This window comes from Carcharhinus amblyrhynchos, chromosome 1 (assembly GCF_965287045.1).
Source record: "Carcharhinus amblyrhynchos chromosome 1, sCarAmb.v2.hapA, whole genome shotgun sequence".
Lineage (NCBI taxonomy): Eukaryota > Metazoa > Chordata > Chondrichthyes > Carcharhiniformes > Carcharhinidae > Carcharhinus > Carcharhinus amblyrhynchos.
The window spans coordinates 168,072,423-168,092,652 of NC_137324.1; the positions used below are offsets into that span (position 1 = coordinate 168,072,423).

The window sequence follows — 20,230 nt, forward strand, 5'->3', positions numbered from 1 at the left end:
AGAATGGGAATTGAACCTGCGCTGTTGGCAATCTTCTGAACATCATCCTTGTCATTCCCTTGGTGGGGGTTGGTGGGAGAAGAGCAGTGAGACCTTATGCTTGTGAGGAAGGCGGAGAGACCTGATACCTACGGAGAGGGGTCACGATTGTTGGCTTTGTTGTTGGTGGGGTGGGGAATGCCCTAATGCTTGGTGGGGGGGGTGCTGATTTCTGATTTCACAGGGGGGGTATGGGGATGGATGGGTGTGGGGGGTATTTGAGGTGGGTGGGGAGAGGAGGTCTTTTATTTAAGTCGGAGATCAGGATATCTTTTTTAAAAAGTTGCCCCAATCTTCGGTTCCTGGCCTTGTCACTGCCTTTAGGTCCCGCCCCTCCATCTAATGGTATGAATCTCACTTCCCCATTTAAAATGCACATTGATGTCCGATTGATGGCTCTGCTTGCCCTGTGCTGCTGGCCAGTTTTGCACTGGTTTTCTCACCTGATCAACACTCTGAAAGCGATTATTAGTTACTGGTGTTGGCACATATCACAAGAGCAGAGACTGTTGCGCCCACAGGTTATAGGGCGTGCAAAAGTATTGAAATAGTGGCTTTATTTGTGAGGCTTTAGGCTTAGAAATTAATTCACTAATTCATGGCAGAGTCAGGTGCACATTTTCATTTCTTTCCAAGAGGTTTTTTAAAAAGAGTGATTTGATTTATTATTAACATACAGGTGAAAAATATTGTTTCTTGTACGCTATACAGGCAAAGCATAGAGGAGGAAACGAGAGAGTGCAGACTGTAGTGTTATAGTCAGGGAAAGGTCAACTTAGTGCGAAGTAGGTCCATTCAAAAGACTGATGGCAGCAGATGGAAGCTGTTCTTGAGTCGGTTGGTAAGTAACCTCAGACTTTTGTATCTTTTTTCCAACAGAAGAAGGTGGAAGAGAGTATGTCCAGGTTGTGTGGGGTCTTTAATTATGTTGGCTGCTTTTCTGAGGCAGCGGGAAGTGTAGATAGAGTCAATGGATGGGAGGCTGATTTGTGTGATGGACCGGACTTCGTTCATGACCCTTTGTAGTCTCTTGCGGTCTTTGCAGAGCTGGAGCCATACCAACTTGTGATACGACCAGAAAGAATGCTTTCTATGGTGCATCTGTAAAAGTTGGTGAGAGTCATAGCTGACATGCTGAATTTCCTTCGTCTTCTGAGAAAGTAGAAGCATTGGTGGGCTTTCTTAATTATAGTGTTGGTATGGGGGTACCAGGACAGTTTGGTGATCGGGATACCGAAAAATCCTGGAGCTCTCGACCATTTCTCTGTCGTCCCCATTGATGTATACAGGGGCATGTTCTCCTTTACGCTTCCTGAAGTCGATGGCAATCTCCTTCGTTTTGTTGACGTTGAGGGAGAGATTATTGTTGCCGCACCAGTTCACCAGATTCTCTACCCATTCCTGTACTTTGTCTCATCATTGTTTGAGATCTGACCCACTACAGTGGTGTCGTCAGCAAAGTTGAAATTAGAGTTGGATGGGATTTTGGCCACGCAGTCATAGGTGTACAAGGAGTATAGCAGGGGCTGAGGGGACAGCCTCGTGGGGCACTGGAGTGAAGAGATCGTGGGGATATAATACAATTAACTTTGATTTAGGCTTTGAGGTAAACTGTTGTTCCTGATCAATTATTAGATTGATTGATTGTGTCCTGCGATGATCGTGTTCTAAATAAGAAGCCTCGTGACGCAGTGAGTAGTGCCCTGACCTTGGACCAGCAGCTCCAGGTTCAAATCCAACAGCAGCACTTGTTGACAAAGGAAGGAGTGGATCAATGGACTCATAATCAGCTTGGGAGTCCTTTCACCACTTCCCCCAGTATTCCTCAAAGGGAAAAACTGTGTGCGTCCGTGCGCAAATTACTAAATATATCCAAAGATGTGCAGTTAGGTTGATTGGCTATGGTAAATTGCCCCTTAGTGTCAGGGGGATTGCAGGGTAAATACCTGGGGTTACAGGATGGGATTGTTGGTGGTGCAGTCTCAATGGGCTGAATGGCCTCTTTCTGCACTGTAGGGATTCCATGATTCTCTATATTTTGCCTCTCTAATCCCTCACCCTCCCCCTTCCTTCCCTCAGCCTGTCACCTGCTCAATCCCCTTGCCCGTATCCCCCTGCTCCATCTCCAACACCCCTCATCCCCCCAAAACCCCTCATCCCCCCCCCATCCGTATCCCCCTCATCCCCCCCCCCATATCCGTATCCCCCTCATCCCCCCCATCCCCCCCCCCATATCCATCTCCCCCCCCATCTCCCCCCCCATATCCGTGTCCCCCTCATCTCCACCCCCATATCCGTGTCCCCCTCATCTCCCCCCCCATATCCGTGTCCCCCTCATCTCCCCCCCCATATCCGTGTCCCCCTCATCTCCCCCCCCATATCCGTGTCCCCCTCATCTCCCCCCCCATATCCGTGTCCCCCTCATCTCCCCCCCCATATCCGTGTCCCCCTCATCTCCCCCCCCATATCCGTGTCCCCCTCATCTCCCCCCCCATATCCGTGTCCCCCTCATCTCCCCCCCCATATCCGTGTCCCCCTCATCTCCCCCCCATATCCGTGTCCCCCTCATCTCCCCCCCCATATCCGTGTCCCCCTCATCTCCCCCCCCCCATATCCGTGTCCCCCTCATCTCCCCCCCCATATCCGTGTCCCCCTCATCTCCCCCCCCATATCCGTGTCCCCCTCATCTCCCCCCCCATATCCGTGTCCCCCTCATCTCCCCCCCCCAATCCGTATCCCCCCCATATCCGTATCCCCCTCAACACCATATCGTTCCCCAGTATTGCATCATATTCTATGGTCAGCCCTCCTCACCCCTCAGAAGTAGTTTGTTTCTCCGCCGATGCTGCCCGACTTTGCTGAGCTCTGAAAGAGGTTGAAGTGAGAACAGCTGCTGTGACTTGGGTCACCTAAAGGGTTAACTGCATCCGCCTGCCCGCTGAATCAGTGACTCCACAATCGGCATGTCAAGTCTGTGGGTAGCAGGCTGGCAAAAGCCAGCTCTGTTGTTTTTGTTTTAAGCAGCAGTGACAGAGAGCGGGGCTGGGAAGCCAGCTGGGAACAGCCCCTCGTACTAAGGTGGCATCTGGTCAGGGCAAGAGGCTTGTCACTGTTCCCATTTTAGCAGCTGCAACACGTGGACAGTGGCAACTTCTCACACACAACACACAGCACCACACTGCTGAGTTGTCAGTCTCAACCAGCAAGTGTGTACTGACGGCACTGCTGGCATTACTGAAGCTTCCTTGCTCTGCTGGAATTTGAGGCTGAAGGGCGGGGGGGGGGTGGGGAGGGGAGTTGCCTCTTGTAGTTTGGAGAAAGAAAAAGCCTGAAGTTACAGAGATGATGGGAGGTGCAGAGCCACGCAGGATTGTGGGAGCAGCCTTTTGCCTATCTGATGTGCAGCAGCTGGATTGTAGTCCCCTCCCCACCCCTCCTGAAGAAGCTGCAGGTTCTGCGTTAGAGAAATGACAGGCGTATTCCAGTGACCGTTATGGGTTGTGGTTTCTTAGTTAAGGTAACGTTTCTATTCTCAAAATGCAGTTAGAACAGGGCGGAACTGATTGAGTCTGCAGAATTACATTTGGTAATTGCAGGTTGAACGTGTTAACTACTTTTTTTCTCTCTCTCTCTCTCACACACACTCGTTTACCTGGGATTCACAGCGAACTCACCCTTTTTGACTCAAACTCGTGCCTTGACCCGTTGTAAAAATTGAGAATGAGAGCCGTGAATGTAGTTTCCCGAAAAGTTGTGCTTCTGTTAGATGCGAGGAGGACTTCTTGTTTTGGCCGGTTTATGTGGAATTCTGGCCATGGGTTTTTTTTACAGCAGGCAAGGGGCGTTCTTCTTTTTAAGTCTGCGCTGTTAAGGGTCAGATGGGTGACGATTTTCATTGAGGATTCAGTCCCCCTTCTGGGTGAGTGTGAATTCGAGTCCAGGCGGCTAAGTTTGAATAAGCTGTCAGACTGGTTCTGCCAATGTGATGAATGTACATTTCAAAGTGCCAAAAGAACAAAGGGTAAAGTATCGGACTTTATTCTATTTTTTTTTGAAATTCCTGCAGGCATGTAATTTGAAAAAAAAACAATCTATGCACTTGGTTGCCTGTTCTGTAACTTGATGCTGCTTTCAGTCCTCTTGTTTCCTCGGCTGTTTAGTGGGTGTAGTTTTCTTTTGGGTTGGATCGGTATGTGCTATGTGTTTTCTCTGTACTTTTTGTCATATCCTAGGGGATTTCGTTGTGGTTGTTCAAGCTCCGTCCCAGTTCCTACCAGCCACAGTTACACGGTTGTTGTTTGGTCAAGAAGAGAAGCAACAGTTATAACTCTTGTTCCTGCTGCTGTCTCACGCCCTTTCAGCGAATCCGAGGGTGTCCAGAGTTGTAAATTCAGCCGCAGTTCAATGACATTTCTTTTTCATAGAATTCCTACAGTGCCGAAGGAGGCTGTTCGGCCCATCCAGTCTGCACTGACTCACTAACAAGGCATCTTATCCAGGCCCATCCCATTCCCACAACCCTCACTAATCCCCCTAACCTACACGTCTTGGGACACTAAAGGGACAATTTAGTACGGCCAGTCTACCTAAGCTGCACACCTTTTGGACTGCGGGAGGAAACCGGAGCACCTGGAGGAAACCCATGCAGACATGGGGAGAATGTGCAGACACCGCCGAGATAGTCACCTGTGGCTGGAATTGAACCCGGGACCTTGGTGCTGTGAGACAGCAGCAGGAACCACTGTGTCGCCCATAACACAGATTTTATTTCTGTGCTGTGGATTCTAAAAGCAAGCTTTTCATTCCCTTAATTACAGAATGCCTGCTTACCCTCTAGCACCACTTTAGCCAAACAGCTGCTTCTCACATCTGTCCCTGCCTATTGAGAGTGGGTGTGCTATTGGCCCTCGGGATGTTTTGGCACCGAGCCAACTCTTGTCGGTGTCCAGTAGGGACGCACAATCCAAGCAGGGATTTCAACTGGGTAACATTCATGCATCGGTACCCCCATTCGCCTCTGCTTCCACCCTTGACTGAAGATCTTTGCGTTTTGGGGAGTAGTTATTTTATGGTGTGACTGGGGGCCTGGTTACATCTTGGTTTTTGATTGTACTACAGTCATGGCTACAGAACGTGATCTCTGAAATGTTGACGAGAGTTTGTGGGGAGGGAGTTAATGGGACGTTTGAGAGTTATTGTCTCTCTGCTCTTTTTTTTAATCGAATATTTGTTCCCCTGTTTGGGTGAAAATGCTTTGCACCTGCTGCGTGATAAGACTGCTTCAGGTATAAATAATGATCATACAACACAGGAGGCCATTCAGCCCTTTATTCATTGGGCTGAATTTTATTCCTCCCTGCAGTGGGTCTGAAGGCAGGGCAGGTGCTCATGTAACCTCCCTGTCATTGACCCAGTCGTCCCGACTTGTCTCCAACTTGACTGGAGCTGATGGAGACATCAGATGGTGGCCCACCCTTTCTTGGCCCTACTGAGGCCCTTAACTCACCAATTAATGGCCACTTAAGGGCCCCCTCTTGCTTCCACTGCTCTTGTTGCCCATGTCAAATGGGTAACCCGATGTTGTTAGTTGTTCGGCCTGGCGTTAGGCAAAGTGGAGGAGAGGTATCCCCTCATAACCCTTTTCCTCGCACCCTCAAGGGATCTCAAATCCACCCCCCCCATCCTTCTTTGTGGGGCTCGCCAGCCTATTCATCATGATCCCTGAACTCAGCTGGATTCCATTAGCTTCTTGTCTTTACAGACTACCTGCAGTCCCAGTAGTGGCCACTTGCTCGAATTTGGCACTTGCTGGGATGATAGAACCTGGTGTTGTGAGACTTCTTACTGTGATAGAACCTGGCCAGCTGCTCTCCGAGGTGGGACTTACTCCTCAGATGGGGACGGAAGACTTGCCTTAAGACAATTTAACACCACTCAGTGTCAAATTGTTGGGGAGCTAAATTGTGATTGGGAGACATGTACCTGTAAACTCTAGCATTCTGTGCCGGTTGTTTGAAAAAGTTGGCTAATTACCCCCATTTCCCTCCTCCATTGCCCTGAACAATTCTCCCCTTCAGGTATATCATAGAACCATGCAGTGCAGAAGGAGGCCCATTGAGTCTGAATAGACCTCAATCCCACCCAGACGCTATCCCCATATATTTACCCTAGCTAGTCCCCCTGACGCTAAGGGCAGATTAGCATGGCCAATCAACCTAATCCGAACCTCTTTGGAGAGTGGGAAGAAACCACAGCACCCGGAGGAAGCCCACACAGACATGGGGAGAGCATGCAAACTCCACACAGACAGTGACCTGAGACTGGCATTGAACCCGGTCCCTAGCGCTGAGAGGCAGCAGTGCTAACTACTGTGCCACCGTGCCAATTTTAATGTGTAAGTTACTGTTTCGACCATCCCCTCAGTGCACACTCGATTATAACAAAACAGCTGCTGTTCAAAACATTATTCTCCTTGGCCCGAATTCTCCGGCTGTTCACGCCGGCTGGATCTTTTGGTCCCGCCCCCGATGTACCTCTGCTGTGGGCTTCCCAGTCTGTGGGGTGGAATCAATGGGAGATCCCATTGACTGGAGCAGAAAATCCTGCCAATGGCACACCAATTCCTGTTGTGAGAACCACACCATGGGTAGACCAGAGAATCCACCCCCCCCAATCCTTCAGAATTCCAATGATCGTAATCAAACCACACCTTGACCTCCGTCACTGTTAATGTTGGAGCTAAATAGATATTTGGACACAGCATTCAGGAATGATGGATCCTTTATTGCTGCCTTATCAATAAGAAGAGAACTGAAGAATTCCTAAGGCTTCTTCAGTCTGCCCTGTTTAATTGTGTACAGTTAGCTTTTTTTTATAGCACACAACTTCTAGTAAAGATAATTGTTTCCGGTCATACACACCGCTAAATTAATCACACATGATCCAAAGAGGTAGGCCCGAGACAGTAGCTGTTTAATCGTGTCCCATCGGTAACATCATAATCTTTTTTGTCCGAATGGACATTCCATTCGTCTAGCAATGGTCACTTAATCATATCTTTATTCCAGCTTTGGTGCTGTTAGCAAGGACATTCAGCTGCATCCTGTCGATAGATATAGTAAACATCCCTTTTGTCTGTGCTGACTATTTCATGTATATGCAGAGACAGCCAGTTTACAATGAGGGTGCTGGAGACCTGCTAATTTTCCTGGTCACCTGGCTGAACCCTGCCGAGCTCAGTTCTCCTCTCCCACGTTAAGGAGACCAATCCCACTTTGTCTCATCCCTCTGCATAATTAAAGTCTCTCGATAATGGTACTACTCTAGTTAGTCCCTTTTATACCCTCCTCAAGACCTTCTTCCTTGTGTGGTGCTCACAAAGGTTTGGCTGGAAAGACCTGCCAGCTGTCTGATAGCACATTTTGTATTGCAGTTGTTGCTCTGAGATCATTAGCTGCAGTGTGGGCTGGCTCTGACTGAGCTGTTTGCAGAGAAAGTCCGCAGCATTTGCAGACTTCCAGCGTGAGGAATTCATAAAATAGAATGTTACTGCACAAAGGGAGGCCTTTCGGCCTACTGTATCTGTGCTGGTCCTTCTGGCAGAGCTATCCAATTAGTACCACTCCCCTGCTCCTACCACACACAGCCTTATAAAATGTTCCCCTTCGAATATTTATCCAATGTTCTTTTAAATGTTATCGTTGAATCAACTTCCCTTTTAGACAGTGCATTCCTGACCACAGCAAGCCATTGTTTTTAAAAATGTTTTCTCAATCGTTCACAGGCTCACTTGTCAATCCACTTAAATCTGTGTCCTCTGGTTTACTGAGTAAACTGGTTACTAGCAAAGTCCTTCATGATTTCTCCTTTTTAATATTCTTCATTCCATGGCGAGCAACCCCCTGGCTTCTCCACAGAATTGAATCCCTGGTATCATTCTAGTAAATCTCTCTACACCCTCTGTAAAGCCTTGACATCCTGAAGTGTGGTGCCAGAATTGGAAGGCAATACTCCAGCTGGGACCTAACCAGCGTATTATAAAGGTTTAGCATAACCCTCTTGCTTTTGTGTGTTTTGCTTCTAACAGTAAAGCCAAGAATTCCAAATCTCTTTCTCAACCCGCTCAGCTTGTCCTGTCCACCCCCTCCAGATTTGTGTGTGTACGTCGCCTCTCTTTTCCTGAATGCCTTTTTAACACTCGATCGTTTGCTCTGTTTTACCTCTCCTCGTTCTTAGCTACCAGAATACATCACTGTGTAAAATTGTGTAACGTATCTTCCCATTCCTTTGTGCTCTTGAAATCTGACACTATCCTCCTTTGTTGTTCGCTATGCTTTCAAGTTTGGTGCCCATGGGAGGGAAGTTTTTAATCGGGGTGGGTAAGTCGGTGGGGGGGTTTACAGTGGTGAAGGAGAGATGGTGGGGGTGGGGAAAGAGGATGAGGGATGGGATGAGGGATTTCCATTGATATTAAAGCCTTTCATGAGCTCAGGACGGCCTCAGGACTTTACAGCCCGAGTAAATACCTTTGATATGAACGTACAGTGTGCAGCAGCCAGATTGCAAGATCCCACAAACAATGATGAGGTAATAACCCGGTCGCCTGTTTTTAATATTGGCTGATGGATTAAAAAAAATGATAAGGGAGCGAGCTCCACTGCTCCTTTTTGGATAATGCTGTGGGATCTTTTACATCTACCTGAGGGAGCAACTTAGTACAATGCCTCATCTGGGAAAATAGCACCTTCAACAGTTCAGCATTCCCTCTGTGCTGCATTAAGTTGTCAACTGAATCCTGTTCTCCAGTCTCTGGAGTGGGACTTGAATCCCCAATCTCCTGACCTTTGCAGACAGCTGATCCTATAAAGGGAAAGGAAAATCGGAATTTTTTTTTAGGCCTGGGTATTTAATTGGTTGTAAAACATTTCTGAAATGCTGCGAGGTTCGGAAAAACACTCCCCTTTTCAAAGCTCCTCAGTCTTTAAGGCACAGTGGTTAGCAGTGTTGCCTCTCGGCTCCAGGGACCCAGGTTCAATTTCCAGCTTAGATCACTGTCTGTATGGAGTTTGGGCATTCTCCCCGTGACTGCATGGGTTTCTTCCAGGTGCTCCGGTTTCCTCCCACAGTTCAAAGATGTGCAGGTTGGGTGGATTAGCTATGCTAAATTTCCCTTAGAGTCATAGAATCCCTACAATGCCAAAGGAGGTCATTCCTGCCATTGAGTCTGCACCAACCACAACCCCACCTCACAAACCACCCTGCTAATCCTCCTGATACTAGGGTCAACTTAGCATGGCCAATCAACCTGACCTGTGCATCTGTATCCCTTGAACCCTTTAGCCCCAGTAGAGTTTCATTTTTTTGGACTGTGGGAGGAAACCCACACAGACACAAGGAGAAAATGCAAACTCCACACAAATTGAACCTGAGTCCTTGGCACTCTGAGGGCTACTGTGTCGCCCAGCATCAGGAGGGTTAGCAAGGTAAATATGTGGGGTTACAGGACAGGGGCCTGGGTGGGATTGTCACCAGTGCAAACTCGATGGGCCGAATAACCACCTTTTGCACTGTATAGGTTCTATGATTTTCCTCCTTGGGTGCAGTTTCCACTGATCAGTGGTTCGCTGTCGGTTGCAGTTATTGCACTTGCAGCTCTCCCCATGTTGCGTGTGAGCACCCACGTGAGGGAAAAGCATTAGAGTTCTGTTGGGGTCACAGTGGTAAAGTGCCCCATTGTTAACCTCACTGACTCCAGCTCACTATTGCCCCGGCTGAGACCACCTAATGCAGAGATCAAATGTGTATCTGGTCACCAGCACACAATCTCTTCATCCACTGAACACATTGCTGATAAAACACTCGAGTAACCCTTTCCTGCACACTCTTTCATAGAATTATAAGCAGATCATCAAAGTCAAATTCTAAATTAACATGCTCAAGTACAGAAAATGAACATCTGATGTAACATGTCTTAATATCTAAATATTTTAACCAATTTACGTTGTGTACTTGATAATTGAATAATGATACAATTAGTGCTGAGTCCCACTAATGTTCATTGCTGCGCTTTAGGTTCGTAGAATCATAGGATCCCCACAGTGCAGGAGGAGGCCATTTGGCCCATCAAGTCTGCACTGACTACAAACCCACCCAGACCATAACCCCATGCATTTACTCTAACTAGTCCCCGTGACATTAAGGAGCAATTTAGCACGGCCAATCCACCTAACCTGCACATCTTTGAAGTGTGGAACGAAACTGGACACCCATGAATGGGCGGGGGGGAGGGGTGGAGGGGATGGGATTGATGTGGGCATGGGGGCAGGGTGTAGTGGTTGGGATTGATGTGGGGGTGGGATTGATGGGGGAGGGGATTGATGTGGGGGGAATGGGATTGATGCGGGCAATTGATGTAGGGGGCTGGGGTTGATGGGGGGGTTGATGTTGGGGGGGGGGGTGGGTTGGTGAGGGGGGGCAGTGGTGGTGAGTGGAGAGAGAGAGAAGAAAGACAAGTAAAAAGTACAACACAGAAACAGGCCCTTCTTTTCTCCAAGCCTGCCAATCATCATGCCCTAAGTAAGTTTTAAAAAAACTTCTGCCTTTATTTGGTTCATATCCCTCTATTCCCTCCCTATTCATGAATCCATCCAGATGCTGCTTAAATGTTTGTTAATGTGTCTGCATTTTCCATGCACCTATCACTGTCTGCGTGAAAAACCTCCTCTGCATATCTCCCTTAAACTTCCCCCCTCTCACTTTGAACCGGTGCCCCCTTGTAATTGACACTTGCAGCCTGGGGGAAAAAGCCTCTGATTATCCACCCTGTTCTATGCTTGTCATAATTTTGTAGACTTCTGTCAGGTCTCCTCCTCAGCCTCCTTTCCAGTGAAAACAATCCTGGAAGGAGGGAGATTGCTTTTGTCTTGCACACGAAGCATTTAATAGATCCCATGGCAATATCCGATGGAACGTAGGGGAGTTCTCACGGGCATCCTTAACGTTTTTCTCTCAAAACAACACCAACAAAATAGCTATCTGATCGTTGCTGTTTGTGAGAGCTTGCATGTGTAAATTGGCTGTTGTGTTTTATCTGTTGCAGCAGTGATGACATCTTAAAAGTACATGGCTTGTTGTACATCACTTTGAAGTGTCTTGAGGTCATGTAGGACATATATAATAGCAATTCTTTTTCCTTCTATGAATCTCCTAACAGGCACGAGGTTATAATTTTTTTTTAAAGCACTCATTCTCGGGTCTGGGTGTCACTATCAAGTTGTTGCCCATTGCTGGTTACCCTGAATGTATGGTGGTCTTGCTTCTTGAACAGATGATAACTGAGTGGCTTTCTAAGCCACTTTAAGAGTCAACGGGGAGTTGTGTCACCGGGCTAGTAATCCAGAGGTCCAGGTTAATGCTCTGGGAGCACAGGTTCCAATCCCACTGGTGGAATTTAAATTCAGTTGGTCAAGCTGAATTGAAAGTGAGCTAGTCCCATGAAACTGTAACAGATTGTCGGAGGAACCAACCCGTTTCGCTGATGGCCTTGAGGTCCGGCCAGCATTTTCTTCAGACTTCTAACCGCCCTCTGAAATGGTCGGGCGAGGTGGCACAGTGGTTAGCGCTGCTGCCTCACAGCACCAGGGGCCCCAGTTCAATTCTGGCCTTGGGTCACTGTTTGTGCGGAGCTCGCACCCTGTGTCTGTGAGGGTTTGCTCCGGTTTCCAAAGATGTGCAGGTTGGATGGACCGGCCATGGTAAATTGTCCCATGGCGTCCAAGGAAATGTAAGTTGGGTGGATTGGCTGTGATTAATGTATGGGGTTGCGTGGGGGGAGAGGACCCGGATTGTGTGCTCTTTCAGAGGGCTGGTGCAGACTCAATGGGTTGAATGGCCTCCATCTGCAGTGTAGGCATTTTATGAAATTCTATTGGGGCTAAAGGGTTCAAAAGATACAGGAGTAAGGTAGGATCAGGATATTGAATTCAATAATCAGACGTGATCAAAATGAATAGTGGACCAGACTGGAAGGGCCGAACGGTTTACTTCTGCTTCTATTTTCTATATCATTCAGTTACACCGAACTGCTATGAGTCAGAATGACTGTAGCAGTTCCAGAAGCTGATTCACCACCATCTTCCTAACGGCAACTGGGGATGGGCAATAAATGCTAACCTAGCGAGCACCATTGGCATCACGTGAAAGAATATTTTAAAAAATGATGAGAGGCTAGTGGACCAGATTAAGGTTTCCTCCCCCAAAGGACACCAGTGAATGGATTTGAGTTAATGATGTTCCAACAAGTTGTGGTCATTTAAACTGATGGCAGCTCTTGCACTCCATGTTTTCTTTAAACTGAATTCAAATCCTCAAAACAGTAATGGGATTTGAACTTGTGTTCTCTGGGCTATTGATCCAGTGCTCTGGGAACGTGTAGACTCCACAGACAGAGTAACCCAAGGCTGGAAATGAACCCAGGCCCCTGGCGCTGCAAGGCAGCAGTGCTAACCACTGTGTTACCATGCTGCCCTCATTATCGTAGAACTCCTGCAGTGCAGAAAGAGACCATTCGGTCTATCAAACCTGCATTAACATCATTACTACTCAGGTCCTATACCTGTAACCCCATGTTATTTACCTTGCTAATCCCTCTGACATTATGGAGCAATTTAGCATGGCCAATCAATCTAACCCGCACATCTTTGGAATGTGGAAGGAAACTGGAGCGCCAGGAAGAAATCCATACAGGCACAGAAAGAATGTGCAAACTCCACACAGTCACCCGAGGCAAGAATTGAATTGGGTTCCTGGTGCTGTGAAGCTGCAGTGCTGACCACTTTTGCAACTTTAACAGCCTAGCATGAATTGTAAGAAGTTAGTATGCAGGTGCAGCAAGTAATTAGGAAAGCTAATAGGGTATTATTTATTGCGAGGGGAATTGAATACAGAAGTAGTGAGGTTATGCGTCAGCCATACAGGGCATTGGTGAGACCACATCTGGAGTAGTGTACGGTGTTGGTCTCTTTAATTTAGAAAAGATGGAAATGCATCGGAAACAGTTAAAGTTTATTTGTTAGTCACAAGTAAGGCTTACATTAACACTGCAATGTAGTTACTGTGAAATTCTTCCAGTCGCCACAGTCAGGCACCTGTTTGGGTCAATGCATCTGACCAGCACGTTTTTCAGAATGTGGGAGGAAACCGGAGCACCCGGAGGAAACCCATGCAGAGTCAGGGAGAACATGCAAACTCCACACAGACAATTACTCAAAGCTGGGAATCGAACCTGGGTCCCTGGTGCTGTGAAGCAGCAATGCTAACCACTGTGCCGCAGTTCAGAGAAGGTTTACTAGGACATGGAAACGTTTGACAGGTTAGCCCCGTATCCAGTGGAGGTTAGAGTAAGAGATGACTTGATTGAAATGTATAAGATCCTGAGGTGTGTTGACAGAGTAGATGTGAAGGATGATTTCTCTTGAAGGGGGATCAAAACTAGGAATTACTATTTAAAAATAAGACTTTGCCCATTTGAGACAGAGATGAGAAGAAATTCTTTCTCTCAGATGGTTGAGTCTTTGGAACTCTCCACAAGCAATGGTGGAAGAAGAATCTCTGAATATTTTTAAGGCAGAGCTCGATAGATTCTAGATGAGCAAGTGGGTGAAAGTTAATCGGGGGTGGGGGGCTGTTGTAGGCGGGAATGTGGAGTTGAGGATACAATCAAATCATACATGATCTTATTAAATGACAAAGCAGGCTCATTGGGCTGAGTGGCTTACTTCTGTTCCTAATTTATACGTTCGTAATCCTTCTGGAAAGTTCCAAATTAGGTTATAATTGCAGGGGTCTTCACTGGATGGAGATGCCAGAACAGCATTCTTCTGTAGACCACGTGACTGAAAACCTTGCTTCATTATGAAAGGCTATAATTTGCTTTCTGCCATGCTCCAGTGACCATTCATCATGTGACTGGAACTGTCCTCTGATTTTTCAGATCCTTTTATCCAAAAGCAGAGACAGACTGGGTAACCTGCAGAACACCAGTAGCACCATCACAACTGCAAAAAAAAAAGGCTGTGATGTCCCACCATTTTTCAAGAGCTGGGAGACTTAAAGGCTGGGATTTTACGACTTCGCTCGGGCGAGCTCGTAAAATCCCACCTGAGGCCAACGGAGAATTCCACTCTGTGAGCCTTGCCCACCCCGGAATCAGTAAAATTCCAGCCAAAATCTTTAAAACCCTCTTCGAACCTTTCTCAAATAGAATCCCTACAATACAGAAGGAAGCCATTTGGTCCATTGAGTCTGCACCGATAACAATCCCATCCTATCCCTATAACCCCATCTATTTATCCTGCTGACACTCGGGCAATTCAGCACGGTCAATCAACCTAACCCACACATCTTTGGACTGTGGGAGGAAACCCACACATATGTTGAGAACATGCAGTCTCCACATAGACAGTTACCTAAGGCTGGAATTGAACTGGGCCCCAGGCGCTGCGAGGCAGCGGTGCTAACCATTGTGCCACGCAGCTCCAAGTTTGTCCATAGGAAGTTGAACCTTCAGTTACAGCAGTCATCTGGACTTTACTACACAACCTGCTGAACACTGCAGTTAATTTGAGTTTGACTCCAACCATCTGAACTTCAGTGTTAGAATGGGAAAATCTCCTCTTTCACTGGATTCGATAATGTGGACTGCTAATTATTCTGTTTGGTTTTAACATTTGTAGAAGTGCATGGCAGCCTTTAATTATATCTTGCAAATATGTGTTGCGTAATTGATGGAGCGGTGGACCTTTCTAGAGCTGATGGTATGAATAAATAATTATAATGGGGGAGACGGTGGCGAACTGGTAACGTTGCTGAACCGGTAATCCCGAGGCCCAAGCGAATGTTCTGGAGATGTCAGTTCAAATCCCACCACAGCAACTGGTGAAACTTAAATTTGATTAATAAACCTGGAATATAAAGCATGGGTCAATAATAGTGAACGAGGAACTATCGTCGATTGTCATAAGAAAAGAAAGCATGTGGTTCACTAATGTCCTTCAGGGAAGGAAATTGGCCATTCTTACTCAGTGTGACATACGTGCAACCCTAGATTCATAATGGTCGACTCTTAACGACCCGTTGAAATGCCGAGGCAAGCCACTTGCCTCAAGGGCGAGTAAGGATGGGCAACAAATAATGGGTCTCGCCAGCAAGGCTCACGTCCCATGAAAGGGGAAAAAAAACAACTTGTTTAAAACTGTGGAAATTTACCATCAGTGACTTTTAAATTGACCACACGAGAACTGGGAGTTTGGGAACACCCATCAGCCTTGCCAAGATTAAACTATACTAACTACGGAGAGAGAAGAATGGTGGCTTTCAGCCCATCTTCCTCCCCTGTCCGTAACAGTTGTTAAATACTCCTCATATGCGCAAGTGTACTGGGTATTTTTGCACTCTGCACTATATGCAACGAGTAAAGTTGGAACAGAGTGATTGATGATGAGGTGAAGTTTGCACCCCTTTGTTTTTTTCAATAGCAAAAAAGACAGTGGCATTATTTGTCATAGATGTGTGGTTTTCTGGGGTGTCAGATTGCCAGTTTCTGTATTGATTTCAGTAGCAGTGATGTTGTTGATTGTATCAGCGAACAGGATGTGAACCCATTAACCAGAAGTGGCAGGGAAGGCTGCAGCGTGTCGGACGCAAATCAACATACTTTTTCTAAAATAAGTACAGCTCCTAAAATGAGGTTCTCACTTGTGGAAGTTAGTAGTGTCGTTTTAGAATTTGGAACAGTGGATTATCATGGGAAATTCTGCAGTAGATTCTGTGTAATCTTTTTTTAAAAAAAAGTGAACATCCAACCCTGGGGCCAGATGTGCTCTGACTTATCACATTCTTCAAATGGTTGAATCAATTGTACGAGAGGCCAACTGCACTCTGGGTCAGGCAAAGAGATGACGCCCTTTTTCTTCTGAAATAGATATCATTGACCTGTGCCTTGCATCTCCAACTCGAGCCCGATCCCCTCACTGGGCCCCACCCTATCATGATTTCTCTCATCCAATTCTGTCCAGAGGCAGTGTAGTATCAAAGCTTCATAAATCCTTAGAATCCCTACAAGTGCAGAAGGAGGCCATTCAGCCCATTGAGCCTGCCCTGACAACAATCCCGCACAGGCCCTATCACCTATTTACCCTGCTAATCCCCCCCCACCGAGGAGCAATTTAGCATGGCCAATCCACCTAACCCGTATATCGTTGGAGTGTGAATGGAAACTGGAGCACCTGGAGGAATCCCACTCAGACGAAGAGAATCATAGAAACTCTGCTGTACGGAAAGAGGCCATTCAGCCCATCAAGTCTGCACCGACCACCATCTCACCCAGGCCCTACCCCCATATCCCTACATATTTTACCCACTAATCCCTCTAACCTATGCATCTCGGGACACTAAGGGGCAATTTTAGCATGGCCAATCAACCCAACCCACACATCTTTGGACTGCGGGAGGAACCTGGAGAAAACCCACACAGGCATGGGGAGATTGTGCACACTCCACACAAACAGGGACCCGAGGCCAGAATTTAACCCGGGTCCCTGGCATTGTGAGGCAGCAGTGTTAACCCACTGTGCTACCGTGCTGCCCCTATAAAGGGCAGCAAGATCCCTGAACATTTTTTACTGATGTAGAAGTGGATCTGCACCTGCCTAAAGCTTGTCTAAGTCTCGAGTCTCCGTGACAATTGTGGTGAACTGTAAGTGCTTGTTGGGAATCTGGGGACAACTTCCCAAGTGGGGCTGGCTGCTCTGCCAGCATAGGGAGGGTGACAGGTTTGAGGTGGGATGTGGTGGGAAAAGTCGGGAAAAGCAGGTGAACCCAAACCGGGAGCCATCAGTAGTGAAGTCAGGATGTGTACCTCATAAGCTCCCTGACCCATGCTGCTGAACTCAGTACTAACCCAGACCTGGATCTGGAACAGGCCTCCAGCTTCTTATCACAAATGTTGAGGGGGAGGGTGGTGCGTGTGACTGTGTGATAGAATTCTGGGGCGCGGTCTGTTCTAGGTTAAGACTCACATCATTACCTATAGTCCATGCTTTCATAGTGCTCACCAGTATATATTTCATTGTTTTTTTTAGGATATCTGAGGGGCTGCAGCTCACTGAGAGGAAGCAGCATCTCCGTGTGTTTTCCATCTTCCTGCTATCTGTGTTTGTGTCATTTGTGAGGTGCTAAATAAAATAATAAATTGCAGTTAAGCCAGAGCTCTTTGTGAGTGTGTGTGTGTTTTACATTAATGCAATGTGTGTGTGTGTGTGTTTAATAAAATCAACTAGTATCTCTATATGACATAGCAACTTATTCTGTTCTCTCTACTTACCCATGTGCATGAACACCCATCCTCCCTCTTGCTCCCTTTCTCCCCTCTATCTTCCCTCCTCCGTTTTCTCGCTCCCCTCTGTCCTCCTTCTGTGGCTCCCTCCTCACCTTCTCTCTCTCCACCCACATTTTCTTTATTTCTCTCTTTTTCTTCTCTCTTTTGCTCTCCCCTCCCCCACTACACCCTCTCTTCCCACCCACTCCTGCGCTCTCTCTCTCCTCCCCCCCCCCCCCCCCCACCCACACTCTCCCTCTTTCACTCTCTCTGTCTCCCCTCTTTTTTGCTAATTATCATTTTTGATTAGTGATGCCTATATTCCTATAATTCCTGCTGTGCCTATTGATCAAGCACGGAACAGAGGCAACTGTGCCAATTCTGTAGTACTATCTTGCGAAACCCAAGGACTCCTGAAATATGCCATCCCTGCGGTGAGCTGTATTCTTGAACTGCTGCAACCCGTAGGATGTAGGTACACCCACTGTGAGATTAGAGTGTGACCTATGTTAATAAGAGCTCTAATGCTGTTCGGGACCTAGTCCCCAGTGCTGATCAATACTGAGCCAGGCGTGGGTCGGGCCTGCTTTGCTTCTCCTGTCTTCTAATGTTGCTGCCTTTCTGCAACCCATTCCCCCCCCCCCGGGATTGAATTGGGGACTGTGCAGGCAGAGTAGGTGATACAAGTTGGATACTGCCTCCAGGGGCCCAAAAAGCACCTCCAGCTCACCTGGTGAGGAGCCTGAAGGCCTTGTCCCAAATCAGCCTCAGGCACGCGCTAACCATTCTGCATCTGGAAAAGGCCAAAAACTGATCCCTTTAGTGTTTCTGTTTGAACGGTGTGGCACCACCTCTGGGTAGAAGTGGGCAAGCAAAAGACAGCATCAAAAGTTGGGTGCTGACCCATTGGGAGCACATCTTGAAGTTGAAGGTCAAAGCTTTGATTTATTATTGTCACACATATTGGTACACAGTGAAAAGTATTGTTTCTTGCGCACTATACAGACAAAGCATGCAGTTCATAGAGTACATAGGGGAGAAGGAAAGGAGAGGGTGCAGAATGTAGTATTACAGTCACAGCTAGGGTGTAGAGAAGAAGCAGCTTAATATAAGGTAGATCAATTTAAAAGTCTGATGGCAGCAGGGAAGAGACTATTCTTGAGTTGGTTGGTACATGTTTTCAGACTTTTGTATTTTTTTCCTGATGGAAGAAAGTGGAAGAGAGAATGTCTGGGGTGCATGGGTTCCTTGATTACGCTGGCTGCTTTTCCGAGGCAACAGAGTGTAGACAGTGTGCGTGGATGGGGGGCTGGTTTGTGTGATGGACTGGATTACATTCACAACCCTTTGTGAGACTGAAGATTGGGGGGAAAAAGTACCTTTCCAATCACCAGATATCTCGATGCTTCATTTTCTGTAACGCACTCTTGAAGTAGAGTCACCATTGTAGGAAATGGGGAAGCTCATGGTGGCACAGTGGTTAGCACTGCTGCCTCTCAGCGCCAGGGTCTCAGGTTCGATTCCTGGCTTCGATCACTGTTTGTGTAGAGTCTGCACGTTCTCCTTGTCTGTGTGGGTTTCCTTCCACGGTCCAAAAGATGGCCGGTTAGGTGCATTGGCCTCAGTGTACCCGAACAGCCGCAGGATTGTGGCAACTAGGGAATTTTCACAGTCACTTCATTGCAGTGTTAATGTAAGCCTACTTGTGACAGTAATTAAACCTTGTTCTGCACACAGGAATCTCCCAATTGATAATGATGGGACTACTTTTTGTGATGAGGGGTAAACATTAGCAGGGAAACCTCAGGCATAACACCCCTATCCAATACGATGGGACCTTGTGTCTGCTTGAAAGGGACAGACACAACCCCCAGTTTAGCGTTCCAACTGAAAGGCAACATCTCTGACAGTGCAACATCCTCTGTCTTGCTTGAAGCGTCACCCTTAAATTTGTGTGCTCAGTCGCCGGATTGACTCTGAGGTGAGAGTGCTCACAACTGAGGCAGGGCTGACTGTACGCAGAGGCCAATCATGTCCGTCTTTGAAATGGGTTCAAGAGTTATGTACTTTGCCTGACCCAGTATAGTGGCCATCCAGAAAAATGACTGGGCTATTTTGATTTGACTTATTATTGTCACATGTATTGGGATACAGTGAAAAATATTGTTTCTTGCGCGCTGTACGGACAAAGCATACTGTTCCTAGAGTAGGAAACGAGAGAAAGTTTGTGTTGCAGTCATTGCTAGGATGTAGAGAAAGACCAGCATTAATATGAGGCAGCTCCATTCAAAAGTCTGACGGCAGCAGGGAAGAAGCAGTTCTTGAGGACGTGATCTCAGACTTGTGTATGTTTTTCCCGACGGAAGAAAATGGAAGAGAGAATGTCCGAGGTGCGTGGGGTCCTTAGTTATGCTGGCTGCTTTTCTTGAGGCAGTGGGAAGTGTAGACAGTCAATGTTTGGGAGGCTGGTTTGAGAGATGAACTGGGATTTGGAGAATGCAATAAGCTTAATAAGCTGCATGGTCGGAGCACATTCAGGCCTGGGTTTTCCTAGTTTTATGCACAATCTTCAGACGCACATTTAAAGTAAAAGTGTTGGTTTGTATCCAGTGTGCTGCACCCTCCTCTGCTGCCACTAGTTAATAATCGGTACACCCCACCCACTGCCTGTCAGGACAATCAGCTGGATCACTTCGTTACTGGCCTCAGTCCTGTTTCTGTACGTTGTATCAAAAATGGCAATCTGACACCTATGTATCCTCCACCCAAGGAAGCTGCAGCTCCATGAGTAATGTCTTTGCTATCTTTGTTTCTGGA

General features: G+C 47.1%; 1 protein-coding gene across 8 annotated transcripts in view; it reads left to right on the top strand.

Annotated features, from left to right (window-relative positions):
- Positions 1–20,230, top strand: part of psd3l (pleckstrin and Sec7 domain containing 3, like) — a 334,929-nt gene that overhangs the window by 145,081 nt on the left and 169,618 nt on the right. The window contains exon 1 of one of the 8 annotated variants that reach the window (XM_080195053.1): positions 3,475–3,556. The exons of 6 other annotated variants lie outside the window; for them this stretch is intronic. Coding sequence is in view for 1 of the 2 variants with exons in the window: in XM_080195052.1 (XP_080051178.1) it covers positions 4,029–4,060 (32 nt within the window). In the remaining variant the exon portion in view is untranslated. Of the gene's footprint in view, positions 1–3,474; positions 3,557–4,006; positions 4,061–20,230 lie in introns of those variants that run through there. One more of the 8 variants, XM_080195052.1, reaches the window with a different exon arrangement.